This window comes from Siphateles boraxobius, unplaced genomic scaffold, assembly GCF_051911475.1.
Source record: "Siphateles boraxobius isolate OS27281-9 unplaced genomic scaffold, OSU_SipBor_1 119, whole genome shotgun sequence".
In the NCBI taxonomy this organism is placed as follows: Eukaryota; Metazoa; Chordata; class Actinopteri; order Cypriniformes; family Leuciscidae; genus Siphateles; species Siphateles boraxobius.
This window is the reverse complement of record NW_027508721.1, coordinates 573,775-593,699: the sequence shown is the minus strand read 5'-3', so window position 1 is coordinate 593,699 and position 19,925 is coordinate 573,775. Positions and strand designations below refer to the sequence as shown.

General features: G+C 37.8%; 1 protein-coding gene across 2 annotated transcripts in view; it reads right to left on the bottom strand.

Annotated features, from left to right (window-relative positions):
* Window positions 1-19,925, bottom strand: part of lrba (LPS-responsive vesicle trafficking, beach and anchor containing) — a 295,618-nt gene that overhangs the window by 158,083 nt on the left and 117,610 nt on the right. For both annotated transcript variants that reach the window (XM_077203247.1, XM_077203253.1), the window contains exons 34-35: window positions 5,920-5,984; window positions 968-1,076 (exon numbers count right to left, since the gene is read on the bottom strand). In XM_077203247.1, the coding sequence (XP_077059362.1) occupies window positions 968-1,076; window positions 5,920-5,984 (174 nt within the window). The remainder of the gene's footprint in view (window positions 1-967; window positions 1,077-5,919; window positions 5,985-19,925) is intronic.

Here is a 19,925-nt window from a genome sequence, read left to right as displayed (position 1 = left end):
TTTAGTTATTGCTTCACTCAGCTGCAGCAGAAGTCTTCAAGATCCCATGAAATGGATCCCATTTTTTGACTTCATGTATTGAAAAAAAATAAAAAATTGATACATCAACAAAAGTTGATGTATTTCCCATTGAAACAGTAGGTTGGGGCAGGACATATTGAAGGGATTGTCCTTTTTATACACTACCATTCAAAAGTTTGGAGACAAAGTAAAAGAGACTTTTACTTGTGACACTAAAGACTGGAATAAAAATTTAGATTTGCCATCACAGGGCAAATAATTTTTTTTTTTTTTTTTTTATAAAATACATAATTTAAAATATAATAATATTTCACAATATTACTGCTTTTAATGTATTTTTGATCAAATAAATTCAGCATTAGTAAGCATAAACATTTCTTTCAAAATTATTTAAAAAATCTTACCAACTTCAAACTTTTGAACAGTAGTATACATAGCCAATAGTTCACGCTACTTCCTATTGCTAGTCAGAGGAAAGTGGTATTAGAGGGAGAGACAATATCATTTTAGTCATCGTTTGATTGGATAAAAGCTTCACAAATGCAACATGAGTCATCAGTATTTTTGGCCAATTTAATAGTGCAGGAAGCATGGGCAATATTTAGTGGTGTGTCAATAAAGTCATTTCATGGGGTCTTTAACTATTAGAAAATGTCATTGACTGCAGACAGGAACACATGTAGAGTGAGTGAGTGAGAGAGTGTGTGAGTGTGTGTGAGTGTGAGAGTGTGAGAGTGTGAGTGTGAGAGTGTGAGAGTGTGTAAGAATGTGAGTGTGTGTGTGAGAGAGAGACTTTCATGCCAATAAAGCCCCTTTGAATTGAATTGAGAGTGTGTGTGTGTGTGTGTGTGTGTGTGTGTGTGTGTGTGTGTGTGTGTGTGTGTGTGTGTGTGTGTGTGTGTGTGTGTGTGTGTGTGTGTGTGTGTGTGTGTGTGTGTGTGTTCACCTCAAACTCAGCGTGTTTGTGGATGTCCTCTGCTCTCTGGCGGCTCAAAATGAACTCGGCCTCATTAGCTACACGCACCAGATGGTCCTTCATGGTGTGGCTCAGCAGTCTGCACATCAAAAACACATTGAACATTAAGAGTTCATACATGACAACACATGATTCTGTCTAAATTATTTTTCAATAATAATAATTGAATATTTTTCAATAATTATCCAGTTTGTGTGGGTAGGATAACAATCCAAGTTAGCATTTCATACAGATCCGAGTAAACTAAATCGGAAAACAAATCACAGATGTATTTTTACATTCATTAAAAAAATGTACTGATCGTAAGAGATGCAACAGAAATCATTTAAAAACATAACAGATTCACCTATACTGAAATTATGATACAAATAATCCAATAACTATTTTCATATTATAGCTTATATTATAAATCTATACTACTTAAAAAAAAAAAAAAATAGTTTGCATGCTACAAGTGAGTTAAGGTATCAGATTATAATGTAAAGCATGTAAATATAAGCTTATAAACAACCAATATTGGACGATACAATAAATATTAATAATAATCTCTGGCAATATCGGTGATAAATGATGTTGTATTGGTATATCATGCATCCATAATAAAGAATACTGTATATAAATTCCAATGTATAATGATGTTCACATCCAATGAAAGATGTTGGCCTACAAAATAGTAAAAGGATATCTTCCATATCTCTCAACTGTTAATCTGTGAAATAAATTTTGCTGATTTAATAACACAGCTGTTAGGCCATCACAGTGTAAATAGTACGCTAAACCCAGTTAACTACACCATGTAAAACAAGCAGAAAATCATATTTAGCACGGCTGCTAAAAACCACCCCCACTAAAACAACCAGCGATTGATTTGTAAATGATACGTATCTAACAAGATATGGATGTAGGGGGTGTGGAGAAGGGGCAAGTCTCACCCCAGCTCATGTTTCTACATAAGTAAGAACACCCTTCCTTGGATAAACACACACACACACACACACACACACACACACACACAAACACACTGTTTCTTATCACAGGACATCTGATGATTATAGGGGCTGATGAGAGATCAAATGTATCCTGTTTTTACTGCTACTGTTTGTCAACCCTCATCAAAATCTGAAGCTGTTCTTTCCATCTCAGAGTTTTGTTTGTGAATCAGCTTAGTTTTTTCTGTCCACTGTGCCCCCGGGTTAGCACAGACGGGGAGGAACCCGATCTTGAAACAGCACATTTACACCCCGGGCAGATTTGTGAACAACACAAGCCATGGCCTAATAAAACATTCCCCCCAGGGACAGAGATGAGCATCTCAGCAGGTCAGGAGGCTCAGGCCTCTGCAAAGTGGAAGAATAACAGGCGGAGGGTGGAGGGCTGAAACTCGAGCCTGGTGTGTCAGCGGCGGGCAGCGGGGGAGCGGACGTGCCAGGGACTCTGCAGTGACCCTCTCCCACCCCTCTCACACCGACTGCCATCAATAACACAGACCACTCTCTGTGACTGCCCTTCATTCTATCACCCTTTTGCTTTCCTTTCGTTCTTTATCTGTTTTTACTTACTTTATGATATGACAATCTAGAGAAACAAACAAAAGATTGGATTATTGATTATACAACGGTAATATCATGGCGTGAGACACACGCTTTTACGCTGCCCAAGTAAATCTTGCGCCAAATTAAACCGTTTTAAATCAGACCGGTTGACGTATGACATCAAGAGTCGTGTGAACGATACGAAAGCTGTGTTTTCAAATCGCTCTTGAGGTATTTTGATGTGATACACCATTCGGTCTGGGCAGCACTGCATGAAGTCGAACACACGTATTGACAAGGAATGGGTTTTAATTAAACCAATGAAGACCTGCAACCTCTTGATTGGACCAGTCTGTACCAATCAAATTTTCTCCACACCGTGCAAGGTCCCTGTATATAAGCTGCTGACCCCAACCTATGCGACGATCACTGATGTTTAGACAGCATTGTGAAACGTAGTATTTGTGCACACAAAGCAGATTTACACATTTAAAATAACTATTATATTGGAGTTGTTCATTATGCTGACAACCGTTAATAATCTCCCCGTATGTTTACAGCATTAATTGAGAGATTTTTTCCATGAGAAAAAATAACGTAGCTACTGTAACTGATATTTATCCAAATTAACTTATATTGAATAAAGATCGTAATCGTATTGCAAGCTTATGAATTGAAATCGTTCCCAGAAAGCTGCATCTCAGACAGCGCACGAATACGAATACTGCTCTTTCACGTCTTCTTGCTCTTGAACGAACAAATTTACACAAAATTGTTTAAAAAAAGTAATTCAGTCAAGAACAGTGAGTGACATTCTTGTCATTTGTTATTTAATTCACATTAAAGGGTTAGTTCACCCAAAAATGAAAATTATGTCGTTAATTACTCACCCTCATGTCGTTCCAAGCCCGTAAGCCTTTGTTTATCTTCGTAACACAAATTAAGATATTTTTGATCAAATCTGAGAGCTTTCCGACGCAGTTCACGTTGTAACCACAGTGCATCGCTTTCTGGTTCTACCTCAAAAAGCAGTCTTCTGCGTCAGGACCACACGCATGCGTCGTGGTACTCACGTGAACAGCGTCAGAGACTTTAAAGGTCACTTTAAGGCCAGATACATTGACCGAATATACTGACACACATATGGTTTTCACTCAGCTATTTATGTTAATTTAACACATAACAGACTGTATTTATGTGAATACTCCACACAATGGGCATTTTGAAAATTATCTGCATATTTGACCATTCAAGCACAATTAGCAGCAAAAGACAACTCAATATGGGATGCTGTCTGAGAGAGGTGGCTTTCTGTGTGAGCGTCTCGAATCTGTGTCAGTCAACAAGAGTAATGCATTGAGACTTTTTTCATAACTTACTACGCTTAACGTCATGCACATCCTGCTTTTCTTTTACATACCAAGATATGAACGATATAGCAAAATCCCTAACAACAGACATTTTATATCGTCACCATGATATATATCGTCATACCGTCCAGCCCATAGACTGTAAAAAAAGATGGATGACGCACATTCAGTCTCTTCCATTGTAGTAAGTGAAGCCGCCAGTGTCCCAATATTTGCGCGGACATCTTGAGTCTTAAGTCTGCGCAGTAGTGACTTAGAGCCTGAGTCTGCGCAGTAGTGACTTAGAGCCTGAGTCTGCGCAGTAGTGAGCACGAAGTGGAGCCGTCTACACTCCTGTAGAATCGGTTTGCACCGATTAGTACAGTTTATGTTGGTGTTGAATAAACAGTTATGGAAAATAGAAATTAAAGTTTAAGCTTCAATCTCCTCCCCAAAATCCTGATAAAAGTCAGTTGGAGCCTCAGTGACTACTTCACTCAGAGAAGCTGTCAATAATGCAAAAAACAACAACATCAACAACAACAACAACAACAACAACAACAACAACAACAACAAAAACAGCATCACATAATTGAACACCCAAGAACAATGGAACTATCATCCCATACAGTATAATCACTGCACTGCCACAGTATTTGTCAATGTGGAGAAGTAGCGTCGCTACAAGTAGTGCCGTTACTAGTTTAACTACATTTCTCAATTGCGTGGTGGTAGGGTCACTGTTTTCTGAATCAAATAGCTTTTCAGTAGCGAAGCTCTTTTGTTAATCAAGTAGTGCGATAGTGTCCACACAAGCTACATTTTCCAAAAAATTTCTGAAGCTCAAGCTCAAATCGAAATACAACTACAAAGGATCACTGATCCTGGATCAGTAATGGACGCCACCACTATACACTGACCTGTTGTTGGCTGTGTAGCCGACGGAAGTACTTCCGTATGACGTGACTACTACTTCTTCATCTTTTACGGCAGTTGGCAACTAGCTTTTTGGTGCATTACCACAACCCTCTGATCTGGACGGTGGCATCACATAACAAGGGCTGAGACGCAAGAAATGTACTTGATGGAAAGATGCACAAACTCTCGACACACGGTTTTGTTATAGTTATTATAGTTATGGTTTTATATGGATTCATATAGTTATGGTTTTTTTATTGTAGCCAAATTCGTTTGGAACAGTTGTTGAGTAAACAATTGAACTGAACAATTATGCCTGCCTATCTGTTTGATATATAGAGTAACTGCTAGCTTAGCTCACTACATTTTTCAAGTAGCTTGCCTAACAATGGAATTTGTTTAAGTTCTTTTCTTTTGGCTTCAAGAATTCAACTTGACTTTGGGAAAGCACAGTGACTAAATAAGAATTGATCATCATAATTTTAGTGCAGTAAGCATCATAATGACATATTTGATGTGCACTTTAGAGCTAGGATTACAGTGATATCTCTGTGACAGGTGTTGGTGTGCCAGATGTTGTCTAAACCTTGACCCTATTTTCCAAAAGAAAAGTGTATGTTTGAAGAAAAGCTGTAAAGATGGCCAGCAGTTAAGGTGGAAGAGCCTCAGTGCATCACTGCATTCATTAACATTTCTGGAGAGCTCATCAGCACGGCAGCATTCATTAACATTAATTTCCATTGCTAAGTCGGAAATGAGAGCCATCTGAAAGATCTAAGGGCTTGAAATTGAAGACAGAGATTCTTCCATCCCAAAGGGAGTCTGAGTAAAAGAGTCCAAAAGATGAGACATAAACCTGTCTGAAAACAGCAAGATACGAGAAAGATTTCCCAAGAGGTGGACAAGAAACTAAGTGGCTACTGCCCTCTCAGAAACATTTGGGAACAAGCCTAGTTATTGACAGACACCTTGAACTCCAGGTCACCCTGTTGATCCCCTTTCCACAGTACATTGATTACCTCCCAAACAGGATCTGATCGTACACATGCAACATAGCGTTGTAGACCAGAAGATAATGAGGAGGTGTCTAAGAAAGGGTCAGAGGATGGGATTAGATAATTACCTGCCCTCGTTCACAAGCTCGATGAAAGCCAAACCCGCATTCTTTTGGATGGAATTCTGCCACTCCTGTGGAGAGAAATAAAAAAGACTTTACACACAATGTATACAACAAGCAGAGAGAGGAAGGTTGGGTTTAGTCAGAATAAACATCAGCATAATGTCATTAATATGTAAGGATTCACATTAACCCCGACATCAGAAAACAAATTTCATCATCCTCAACAAACTTCATACAGAGGAAGTGATCAGTGGGGAAGGATGGAAGAAAGCAAAACAGGTCTCTAACATGATTATAATGTATCTTCAATGTTCAAGATTGCCTTTAACCGAGCACACCCCTCACAAACTTTAACAGGTCTCACCCGGTTGTTGTAAAAGGTGTTAGTCTAAACAACTCCTGAAACCACGGCTTTCAGTGATGTTTAATAGCCTAGGAGCGAGACCAAATCATTGACATTTTTCACAGCTGCGCCAACCTTTCAACACTTCCCTGTGATCGTCTCAAGAATAATAATAACAACCAGGTCATGAGTACGTACAAAGTCGCTTGTGTATTCTCGAGGGCTGTTTTCAAGACTGTATCATGGAGACAGAAGGGTAACGGTCCGACCCTAATGTCTCATTTGTATCGGCCAACAGAGAGTGCTTCTAAATAATGGTGCAACAGAAGCAATCATTTCATAATGATGATGATTTATTTGTTAATACCCTGCAATATTTTTAAGGTCATAAATGAAAATGAAACAGGGCAAATCTACTTGCTTATAAAGAAGGAAATGTTTCACAAATCCTCTGAGAGAAGATAAGTGAGCCTGAAACCAAAATAAACAAAAATTAAAAATGGCAATATGTGTATGCCTTCATATATTGCAGGCTTTGTTCAATATAACAGCTGTTAATTCCCAGATTATATGCATTTTACTTTGGAATCTCCAGCATAAATATTTGAGGAAGCATATTCAAGTAAATCTTACATCAGTTTACAGACAGCAAGCTAAGTTTGGTTACTCATTACTCACCATTAGTTTACCAAACCATCTACAGTATACATCATTTCAACAAAACCAATAAAGCAAACCAATAAGAAAGTTGAAGGAAAATATTGTAAATTCTGTACTACTCACATTAACAAATTGCAAAATAATTACTTTCAAACAGGAACTATTTGACACTTTCCCCATCTACAATTGGTTAAGTCCAGTCTCAACCAAACAGCATAGAGCAAACCAACAGAATGTTCTGAGAGTGCCACAGTAAAAACAATTCTGAGAAATTTGGGATAGAAGAGTGCATTACTTTTACAGAAACTGAATAAAATACAATTTATTATTTATTATTAATTTTTTTATTTATTCCCTAATGACTGAATCAATTCTGGGTGTTACTGTACATTGTATAAGATGGAGTAATACAGGGAAAATAAAAAAGTTTCCAGGGTGAAGTTGAAAGGAAAATTGGGCAGAAGGAAGAGACAATGGGAAGGTGTTTTTTCAGATCAAACAGCCAACTAAAGTTCATTATATTACATTTTTGGGAGAAACTGCATATATTCTAGGATCTTTTGTTAAGAGAAAACACACTTTAGCGGCTGTCATCAACCAAGCACACAAATACATTTTCACTACAAAGATAAATGAATGTTCGATGGGTGAGGGAAAGGCATTATTCTTTAATTAAAGGAAGCAATGACCCCAATCAAAAAGCCTTAACGATCAGTGCTGTGCGTTGGGGACAACGCTGACGGTTATTGGATTTCAACCAGTCATTGTGATAGGGCCCTGATACGGTTTTATGGTATCCAATGCTATTTCCATTCTGACCTGATGAGTGGATACAGGCAGCCATTTGTGACCTTTCAACTCTGACCCTGACCTAAGAGAGGTGCTTCTACAGCCCAGCCGCCTCTGCCCCGGTCCTGTTGTTACAGCAACTACTCATGCTGATCCATTCATGTCATCAAGACCAGGATTGTGTCCTAAGATAGAACATGACTTTTATCAGCCACACAAACAGTGCCTGAGAAAGTTTGTATTGTAAAGATAAACTTGTAATGATAGCCACTGTGATTCATACCAGTCATAAGACTCTTCACCAATGACATTTATAATTGACCTGTTTCCCCCAGTCTCGATAAAACAACAAAGACTAGCATACAAGGAACACTTGCTCAAGGTCAAATCTATCCAAACACACTTGCGTAAAATGCCAGTTTTCACTTTTATTGATGCTCAGGTATATAAGCAAACTATCCAAGATTGAGACTTTTGGAACACTGATTCTGGACGTGCAACTCAAAACGTCAAAACGTCTGGAGTGCAATAACTCAATAACATCAACTTTTAAAGTAAAAATTATCTTAACATCCTTTAAAAATCTTTATTTATTTTTATATAAAATAGTATAATAAATTATTATCATCATCATCATCAAGAAATAAAGATAAATTATGAAAAAATATGAAAAGTCAATTCTAACAAACCCTGCACATAATGTGCATACAAATGAATGTGTTGACATAATGCTGCAACATAAGCCATTGTATTATATTATAAGTCAAATCGATTAATCACGATTAATCGCATTTAACATAAAAGTTTTTGTTCATTTAGAACTAATGTGTGTATACATTTTTAAATATATATATATGTGTGTGTGTGTGTGTACCCATTTATGTATGCATATATATATATACGTATATATATACACACTCATATTCACACACATACTGTACGTGTGTGTGTGTGTGTGTGTGTGTGTGTGTGTGTGTGTGTGTGTGTGTGTGTGTGTGTGTGTGTGTGTGTGTGTGTGCGCGCACGCACACACAAACACGCATATATATAATTTATATATACTAAATATATTATGTATATGCACATATGTTAAATAAACAAAAATGTTTATGTCAGCTGCGATTAATCGTGATTTGTATATTATATTTAGTTATATTACATAAATCAGTCATATCGTCCTTTTTTTGAGCGATGAAGAGATCTACGTCATGCGAGTCTATGTGATGAAAACAGAAGTTTGTAATACAGAGTGAAGGGAATGCAGAGCGAGAGAAAAAGAGAGAAAGAGACCTGGTGACGCTCTTACAAAGAACTTGGTGGCATCTGCGTCAGGATAGTGTGAGCGTGTGTGAACACATTCGTAAACAAAATTAGTATGATGTGTCCCCATTAAAAACATATTACATAACATTTCCCTTATACTTTAAATTAATGCTTTAATTGAATTTATTTATTTTTTTTAAATAAAAAAAGAAAAGTAATTTTCTTCTGAGACACACAAATGTTTTAGATTCCATAGAGAAGTCATCCAATGAGGCATTCTATTGTTTAGTTTTGCCATGATAATTACCGTTGAGCTGCATTCCTAATCACTGCTGATTAAGAGAACACAATTACCCTCAAACTAAAACACACTGAAACACAAATGAAACAACGCAGACCTACAATGTAATGTTTTGCCTCATCCACAATGGCAAGACAAGGAAATGTGCATGGCGTTTGGCTTCGTTCATTGAAAATAAACAAGTCGCTCTACAGTTTCCAACCCATCAGTTATAATCACAAGTATTTGTTTGTTTTCTGCAGGCTGGGGGATTGAAGCTCAGATGAAACAAAAAAATTATCCGTCACATGTAAGAGTTCTGTTTCAGATCATAACGATCAGAAGTTTACATTACGGCTTGTCCACAGAGCACAAAGCGATTTATGACAGAAAAGTGGCTACTGTACAGCTTTGAATGACGGAAAGAGATTCTAGATTTAAAATGTTTGTGTTACTTAGAGGGAAAACGCTTAACTTTCCAAAAAAAAAAAAAAATATTCCACAAAGTATCTATTTTTGCAATGTTACGTGGTCTTAAAATCAACACTGACAAACTCCAGCATGTTCAGAATTATGCAGCTAGAATCCCGATAGACAAGAAATATTGCGCATTTTAAGATACATTTACTTGCATATAAGGTTTTGTGTGGTAGGCTCCACAGTATCTTTCTTTTAATTTAATTTTGTACCCTCTATATGTTCCTATCTATCCATTGCACTTGCATACAGTAGGAATAGGGCATTTCCTTTTTATGCTCCAAAATGGTAAAATTTACTACCTAACATTTTTTGAATTGACCTCTGTGTTCTTTAAAATCTAATCTCAAAACTTGATTTTATAGATTTTTATTTTTGTAGATTTGATTTAATTATTGTTACTATTTGTGGAATAGTTGTGTTTGCTTTGTATTTGTTTTTTATCATATTTTTTTAAACCTTTATTTTTTACAACATTATTGTATGTCAGCATACTTTAAAATATTATTTTAAAAGACAAAATATCCTCCTTTGTATCTTCAGAAAACCATTTTGTGTAATTAATCATTTATATATATATATATATATATATATATATATTTGTATTATTTATTTTAATATTGCCCCTCAATGAGTTGTATTATTATTATTTTAATACTCTTGATTATCTCTTATTATTGTTACTTTCTATTTTAATATTATTTAATATTATTACTATATATTTAATATTGCCCGTAATATCAAAATGGCATCTGACAGCAGGTCCAGACAGCTTAATTTACTGATGTGACAAGCAGAACGCTCTACAAGTCCTGTGCATGTTCTCAGATGTTATCTCTTCTAAAGCAAACACACAATCCCAAACGGCCAAGGGCCTGTGTTTCTGTGAGGACACTCCACACAAGGAGACTTTACAAGGGGAGCAAATATTTACTCTGACTACATTTAAAGACCATAGAGGATTGTGGTTAAACAGATGTGATTAGAAGCTTCCTTACAATGAGCTGGGCTTGGAGGTGTCAAAAGATTTCTAAAAACTGCTCATTTATTTAAAACAAAAGTTAAAAGTTAAAGTGCTTTTTTTCTTCTCTCTATTGAAGGTTTAGGAGGAGGGTGATGGCTGAAATAATATGACTTGACAGGAATGATAATAGCATACATAAATATTGTTGTTTTCCTTTCTGGACTAAAGAAACAATGATTATTATATATTCAGCACATGGTGAGAATGCAAACAGAGATAATATGATTTTGTTTTTGTAAATACACATATCCATGTATGTAAATAGTGACACAAAGACAGTATGTAAGGAAGGAGATTCTGAATTAGGTATACCAGATCAACATCAAGCTACTATAAGGATCTTCAACAGTTAAAGGAAAAAGCTACCACGAAGGACCGTTAAGTCCATCGGCACCATTTAAAAAAAACAATTTGCCTCAATAACATGTCTCTTTCTCTGCCAACTATATTGCAGTCAGAGAGTGAATTAAAAGTCACTCAAGTCGTAAGCTTTCCTCATGCCGTTCCCTCTCACTTCCTGTCAGGAAGAGCCCCGTCTCCGGACGCATAGCTCGCATCGGCAGGGCGCCGGCAGAATTAAGTGCCAGTTGGTGTTAGTGTGTTTTCTCTGGGCCTCAACGGAACCCTGTGTTCAAAGAATGCTGAGAGCAATGTTATCCACCGGCACGAAGACCCTCGTGGGTCGTTGTCTGGGGTGGAGGAGGGGGGAGGAGGGAGAGGGGGAAAGACAACACGTGGCCTGGGCCTGCGCTTGAACCTTACGTATATCTTATGCCTCTCAGCGGGGTCCAGGTCTGACTGTGAGATGGGGAGGGAGAAAGATTCAACCTCAGGTTCAACCACATTCCTCTTCAGTTCTGTGACGTTTATGGAACTTGCAAAGTTAAAAATGGTAGGACTAAACGAGACGAAACAGTCTGCACTGAACTTCAAGCGCATATGTCCCTGAATAGCTTTTAATTTTAAAAGTCCTAAACCAATTCTTTGAAGTAGTCAATCATGGTCAGAAAGCCTGCTGGCCAGAGCTCACTTGCACCCTGATGTGTGCAGATGTTTTTTCTGTGGTGTTTATAACGTTTGTACATTTCAATTTGTTTCTTGTTCTGTTCGAAAGGTAACAATATAATGTGACTCTGTTTTTGTCTCATATTTTCCCTGAAAAAAAAAGAAATGGTAATCCTGCTTTATTGGGCATCATTTGTGAAAACGAGCAAAACCAATGTCTCTTAATGGTGCACCGGTCAGGAAACTTAAGGCCGATACTGATGACAAATATGTCAACACTAATATCAGCACTGACACAAAGATTTAACACTAAGATTGCTCTTATTTAAAAATTAGGGAAATATATCCATTACAAGTTCCAAAACTGCTCAAGTGAGAAATCATTAGTGTCTATGAATTGTTTTTTAGTCTTAAACCCTATTCGCACGGGATTAGTACTATCTGGGGACCTCGTGTGATTTAGAAATTACCCCCCCCCCCCCCCCCCCCCCCCCCCCCCCCCCCACGTCTGAATTTCATGTGGCGCATTCGCACGGGATAACCGAAGCCTGTGATTTTATTCAAATTTACTGACTTATCTCCCGGATATGACGTCAATAGGCTATTGCTTGGAAATGTCTTTTTGTTATAGGTCTAGCTGTACGATATATTATGACATAAACAGAATAGAGTTCCTTACCGCATGCTGCTATACATGTCATTCATCTCCATCTAATCATTCATTTTGTTTTTGCTCTTCTGATGATTTTCAGCTTTGACTTTCTGCAAATTGTGTAGTTGTAGCGATATGACCCAGCACCCAAAATACTATCAAAACACTCCAACACAGCTTCCATTCTTCGCGAAAGATGGATAAAAAGGCGCACATGAAAGAAAAACCTTGAAAAAATGATATACGATACGGCCACATCACAGAGATGCCGATTCGTAGAGACTAATATTATCACAGGACCTCGGTGTTCGGCAAAATATAGTGGGTAATTTGCGGGGGAATTTTTACTTTACAAATTACAGACATGGCCGATTTGCACGGGATTAAGATCTTTATTTATAAAAAATCATTTATAAAAAAAATGTAAAAATCAGAATAGCGCTGGGCTGAGAGACAGAAAGTGATCATGAGCTGCCTCTATCGCTTCAAGCTGTCTGCCTGTGCCGACTGACTTTACAATAAGTATAGTTTGAATTGAATATTCACAGTTTTTTTGTTGTTTAATTCATTTTTTACATCAATTTGCAGTACGTTTATCCTCTCCATCTCTAACTGCACAGCGAGTACGAAGAATTACCGTAATGACTCTTAAAAACAGGCACCTAATTTCATACTCACAATTCATACTCATATTAATAGCTATATTTTCAAAACAAACTGGCATAATCAGATAAATTACAGTCTCATATTAATCTATAAAGTAGAGAATGCTTACAGTTGCCAATTATTTACCCTTAATAAACCTTTGCGGTATAAAAAAAATATTGGCACTGAATTTAAGCAGGATCGGCTGAACTTGATCACGGGATTAAGACGTATATCTGTTTTGAGCTAATGGAAAAAAAAAATGTCACTGCAAAAATTACATAAGAAACATTATAAGAACTTTTACACTGAAGCTTCTTGGCCTGGAGTCAGTGCACAGTTGAGAAATGATGAAGAGATCCAGTGAACAGTCACTGCTGAGGCTTTCACTGGACAGTCGACCGATCGATTCCTCTTACTTTCGCTCTCCCTATGAGTATTGATCCCAGAGAGTCACTGTGACTCCAGGGGGTTAAACTCTTGAGCCACTGGCCACTCTCCATTCTCTTCCTAAAGGTCAGAGGTTAAGAAATGCCAAGTGCTCAGGGGGAAGTCAGTGTCTCCAGTACGTATTGACTGACGAATCTGCCCATCTGTTTAACAGGTTAACTCTACACTAAAGACTCCCTGGTCAGGATCATCAACAATATCAGGACAGCAGATGTGAAATGCTGCTGATCAAAGTACAGAGAGAACCAAATGTTTTCTTTAAGCAGCTTATGATCTTAAAAAAAAAAAAAAAAGACTAAAATGAGAACACAGAAAATACGGAATACCAAAGCAAACATGCACATAAAGATACAGTTTCTTGCTCTTGCACCTTAGCCTTTCCAACGTGTGAGGCATTCAGAAGATAAATGTCTTAAAGAATAGATGACCTGACACAAGGTCTGAGCGGTAATAGGTGATATAAGGAAACACGGCTGCCCGAGTCCCATATATATCTGACAGACACACAGCTATCAGGAGGCCACTGTCAAGCAGATGGATGAGATAATTTCCAAACCAACGCCGATCTGAGAGCAGTTTGCAATTACTTCTCTGATGCTTATGCAAAGTAGCATTTAACACAATATTCTTTTTGTGTATATTTTTAGCTGGACAAGCTTATTTACAATCAAATCCACAAGCTTCTACTCCTAGTCAGAGTGTCTCAACGCGGGCAGCATTATTTATTGAAAAGCGGAAACCTTTTTAAGTGATATTCTCCAGTACAACAGCAGGTGGTATATCTTCTTCAGTGATGCGGTGTGTGTGTATGTGTGATGGTTGTCAAAGAGAATTAGGTCGAGTGAAACATAAGGCTTTTATATGGATGCCTTGAATGGCAAGATGAGGAAACTCAAAGATGATCTTCATGTAATATGCAGGGCCTAATCTGAAGCCCCATCACTCGCAATTTCCTGAACGGAGTGGATGCTTTGATAGCTGTTGTTTTATGCTCATCCTTCCTCTCTCATCCCACCCATATTCATTCTTCTGTAGCCTTCTGCTCTCCTCTCTCAGCTCGAAAGTATTTGAGCTTAATCAACAGCATTTGTAGCATAATTTTACGACACTAAATAATTTATTTATAATCAAAACTACTAATAAAATAGTCGTTTTTTCCCAGGTGCATATACACAGCCGCAAAAAATCGCAACTTTTCAGAATGCCGCAAGAGCACCGCAGGTCATGTGACAGATAACAACTGATCAGCTTCGGCCTTTCCGTAACAACATCGAAACCTCAGCCAAAATGGACGAACATCCGATTATAGTACAATGGAAAATCCATTTATCGTTTGCTTAAACTTCTTCGTCTTAATGAATACTTAGCAACGGCAGACACCACGGGAGTGCAAGCTCCCGGGCGCTTTTGAAAAGAGGAGAAAGTAGCACGGCCGGCAAATTCCACGCGTTTTTAGACGAGACGTGAACAGCCACTAAAGCAGTTTTCGCACATAAATTAAATCATAAAAATGTGTATTATTTCGGCTGTAAAGGTGTTGTGGAACTACTGTTCTATGCGAATAAACACAATGGTCTGGCGAACTAAGTGATTCTATTACTTTATTTCATTGTTAACAAGTCTTGTTGCAATATTACACTTGTAACTATAAAAGGTTTGTTTTTTTCAACATTCTTATTATTTATGTTTAACTAAGGAATAAATCAAAATGATTTTCTGTTAACTGACATTATGCCACAAACTTCACTGACTGAACTTGTATTGAATCCTGAATATTAATTTAAATAACACTAGAGTTTGAAAACAAACTCTGCTTTTTCTTCTGCATTTTGATAGCAAAAGGACAGACAGAAAAATTAATGCTGGCAAAAATTATATGCTTACATTAATCATTAATAATAATTAAGCAAAATATTTTAGTATAATCCATAATATTATAATACATACATACATATATACAGGTGCTTCTCAAAAAATTAGCATATTGTGATAAAGTTCATTATTTTACATAATGTAATGATAAAAATTAAACTTTCATATATTTTAGATTCATTGCACACCAACTGAAATATTTCAGGTCTTTTATTGTTTTAATACTGATGATTTTGGCATACAGCTCATGAAAACCCAAAATTCCTGTCTCAAAAAATTAGCATATCGTGAAAAGGGTCTCTAAACGAGCTATTAACCTAATCATCTGAATCAACTAATTAACTCTAAACACCTGCAAAAGATTCCTGAGGCTTTTAAAAACTCCCAGCCTGTTTCATTACTCAAAACCGCAATCATGGGTAAGACTGCCGACCTGACTGCTGTCCAGAAGGCCATCATTGACACCCTCAAGCAAGAGGGTAAGACACAAAGACATTTCTGATCAACTAGGCTGTTCCCAGAGTGCTGTATCAAGGCACCTCAGTGGGAAGTCTGTGGGAAGGAAAAAGTGTGGCAAAAACCGCTGCACAACGAGAAGAGGTGACCGGACCCTGAGGAAGATTGTGGAGAAGGACCGATTCCAGACCTTGGGGGACCTGCGGAAGCAGTGGACTGAGTCTGGAGTAGAAACATCCAGAGCCACCGTGCACAGGCGTGTGCAGGAAATGGGCTACAGGTGCCGCATTCCCCAGGTCAAGCCACTTTTGAATCAGAAACAGCGGCAGAAGCGCCTGACCTGGGCTACAGAGAAGCAGCACTGGACTGTTGCTCAGTTTTGCATGTCATTCGGAAATCAAGGTGCCAGAGTCTGGAGGAAGACTGGGTAGAAGGAAATGCCAAAATGCCTGAAGTCCAGTGTCAAGTACCCACAGTCAGTGATGGTCTGGGGTGCCATGTCAGCTGCTGGTGTTGGTCCACTGTGTTTTATCAAGGGCAGGGTCAATGCAGCTAGCTATCATGAGATTTTGGAGCACTTCATGCTTCCATCTGCTGAAAAGCTTTATGGAGATGAAGATTTCATTTTTCAGCACGGCCTGGCACCTGCTCACAGTGCCAAAACCACTGGTAAATGGTTTACTGACCATGGTATTACTGTGCTCAATTGGCCTGCCAACTCTCCTGACCTGAACCCCATAGAGAATCTGTGGGATATTGAGAAGAGAAAGTTGAGATACGCAAGACCCAACACTCTGGATGAGCTTAAGGCCGCTATCGAAGCATCCTGGGCCTCCATAACACCTCAGCAGTGCCACAGGCTGATTGCCTCCATGCAACGCCGCATTGAAGCAGTCATTTCTGCAAAAGGATTCCCGACCAAGAATTGACTATTGAGTGCATAACTGAACATAATTATTTGAAGGTTGACTTTTTTTTTTGTATTAAAAACACTTCATTTATTGGTCGGATGAAATATGCTAATTTTTTGAGACAGGAATTTTGGGTTTTCATGAGCTGTATGCCAAAATCATCAGTATTAAAACAATAAAAGACCTGAAATATTTCAGTTGGTGTGCAATGAATCTAAAATATATGAAAGTTAAATTTTTATCATTACATTATGGAAAATAATGAACTTTATCACAATATGCTAATTTTTTGAGAAGGACCTGTATATTACAGTATTAATAGAGGATTTCAGATAATATCCTGGATCTAATCAATACATATACATATGTATATATATAGCCTATATATACACGCACACACATACATACATCCATATTATTATAAGCATTACCAGAACAATAATACAGATATCTCGAGGATGTCAACACTTATTCATTACAATCATTGTGGTTTGTTTGCAGTATAAGATACTTTCACATGCATATTTTTAAAAGAACAAAGGGCTGAAAGAATGGAAAAAATTACAATAAAAAAAATCAATTAAAAGTCGCTTGTTTAATACAGCTTTATATAACAACTATCAATAACACACAAGTGAAAAGCAATAAACCACAACAGGCTTATAGAAGATGATGAAAATTGATCCTGTGTTGATAATAAAGGGATTCATTTCAGAGAGATGCAATAAAATTGCAGTTAAGAATCGCTGTCTAACAGAAGAGCAACCCTCCTGATCCTGAGTGATTAAAAACTAGTCTGTGACCCCAACCTTTGACATCTAGCCCTAAACCCACTCCATCTTGTACCATAGATATTAATTACAAAATTTGTGCAGACGGTACCATATCCGGCTGGATTCTATTTTGGGATAAGAAGGAAATGTAAGCAAAAGAAAACGAATCCATCAACATCCTCCCTTTCTCATTGCCTATTCAGTCAACAAAAGGACTGCTTCACTTCCTGTCTACAACAACAGCACTTCCTGTGCATGGATGTCATGTCCTGATTAAACAAAGGATCAATCAGAGACCCTAAAGTTCCTCTTGATTCTTTTTCCAAATAATAGAAAGAAAAAAATCTGCCACGTTCATAAAACAAAATTATCCCCCAACAAAAGACTGTAATTACCTGTAGGGTAAACAGAGCTCACAACCTCATTTGAGCTTTGCCGCTTTTTCCCACCATTTCTCCCCCACAATAAAATTTGCATCAGCTTTGAAAGAATTTAGTTCAGATGATTTATTGAAGTAATCAGCAGCAACGCAGCCCTTTCATTGCAGCACAGGGCCTGCAACGCGCCGCCACTGGAACGGGTTTTGGGCCGGAGGCTTTTTTTCAGTGGAGGCAGGCAGAACCCAAATTCTCCCCTTTGATTAGATTAGCATTACACAACAGCGTGACAGATATGACAAATAGGTGCATTAGAGCGTGTCATTTATTCCCTCTTTTCTAGATGCTTGGGTTCACGGAGAGACCCCCACCTCACGCCTCACTTCTGCTAATATATGCGGCCCCTGACGCCCCGCCTGAAGCCTGATCTCTCTGGATTACCTTTAGGGAGGGTTATAGGAGGACGAGAAGTGCTTTAATTCTGAAAATAAAAGCAATGAAAAAAGATACAAGGAGTGCTTATGTATGTGTGCAACTCATGTGTATGTAAACACCACGATACATTCTCACCTTGCTAATACTGAATAATTCAACAATCACTTTACTCAAGCAAGATGATAGTCACTGAAAATCTGTAGTAGTCCTGGCTTAATGTGAGTGTCTATATGTGTCTGTGTGTGTGTGTGTGTGTGTGTGTGTGTGTGTGTGTGTGTGTGTGTGTGTGTGTGTGTGTGTGTGTGTGTGTGTGTGTGTGTGTGTGTGTGTGTGTGTGTGTGTGTGTGTGTGTGTGTGTGTCAACAGAATTTCACACACTTCAGTGACTCTCCTTCCTCTAAGGGCACCCTATGGCTACCTCCATTAGCCCCAATCACAAACACTCAATCGGGTCCATATTATGCACACATGCTCAATCTCTCACCAAAAACGCAATTCTATAACCACATCACTGATTTCCTCTTAATAAAGACTGACAAATGCACCAACAAGTGAAGCTGTGGGTTTTAGTTTTTAAGAAATATGCCTATATGCTAGAACTTTTCAGATTTTAAGCTATTTTATTGATAAATCACAGAAAGTATCTGTGAAGTACAGAGCTTGTTGTATGCTGATGATATGGTTAATGTGTAAGATACAATTGGTGGATTACAGAAGGAAATTGAACAGCTCGAAATGTTCTGTAACCGATACGGTATGAGAGTGAATTTGAGTAAAACTAAGGTTATGGTTTTTAGAAGAGGGGGTTTTTTAAATAAGAATGAAAAATGGCATTTTGCTGGTGAACAGATTGAAGTGGTTAATGCTTATAAATATCTGGGTATATGGTTTACACCAAAATTGTCATGGTGGAAAACTCGACAACACTTAGCAAACCAAGGAAAGAAGGCAATGCTCTCTTTATTAAGGGTTTGTTCGTAAGCATACAATTAGCTGTAACCAAGCGCTGTATTTGTTCGACCATATGGTTGCACCCATTTTGTATTATGGATCTGAGATATGGGGCTTTGAACCAGTGGAGTGTATTGAGAATGTTCAGTTATCCTTCTGTAAAAGACTCTTATGTATCAGTACGGGTGTGAGCAATGTGGCTGTTCTGGGCGACCTAGGTAGATTTGCATTGTCTACTAAAAGAAAAGGTGCATTATGTACTGGATAAAATTAGTGTCCATGTCTAATTACCGGTATCCAAGAAAATTTTATAATATGCTTTTTCAGTTAGATGAAGTAGGTAGAAAATCTTGGGCTTCCTGCATTCGAGTTCTATTGTCTCTCAATGGTTTCTCTAGTGCTTGGGAGGCTCAAAGTGTAGGTGATATAAGAATATTCACATCTATTCTGAATCAACAATTGAGAAAGAGCACAAAATGCATGGTACACATCAGTTCTAGATATAAGAAGTTGAATATATATTCGCAATGCAAGTCAATGGTGGTACAGGAGAGCTACATTGCATCTGTACATAACACAGTTGGTACGATCTCTGTTATTGTTCAGATGCTCAGTCAGGGCACTGTTTGGCTATAGAAACGGGTAG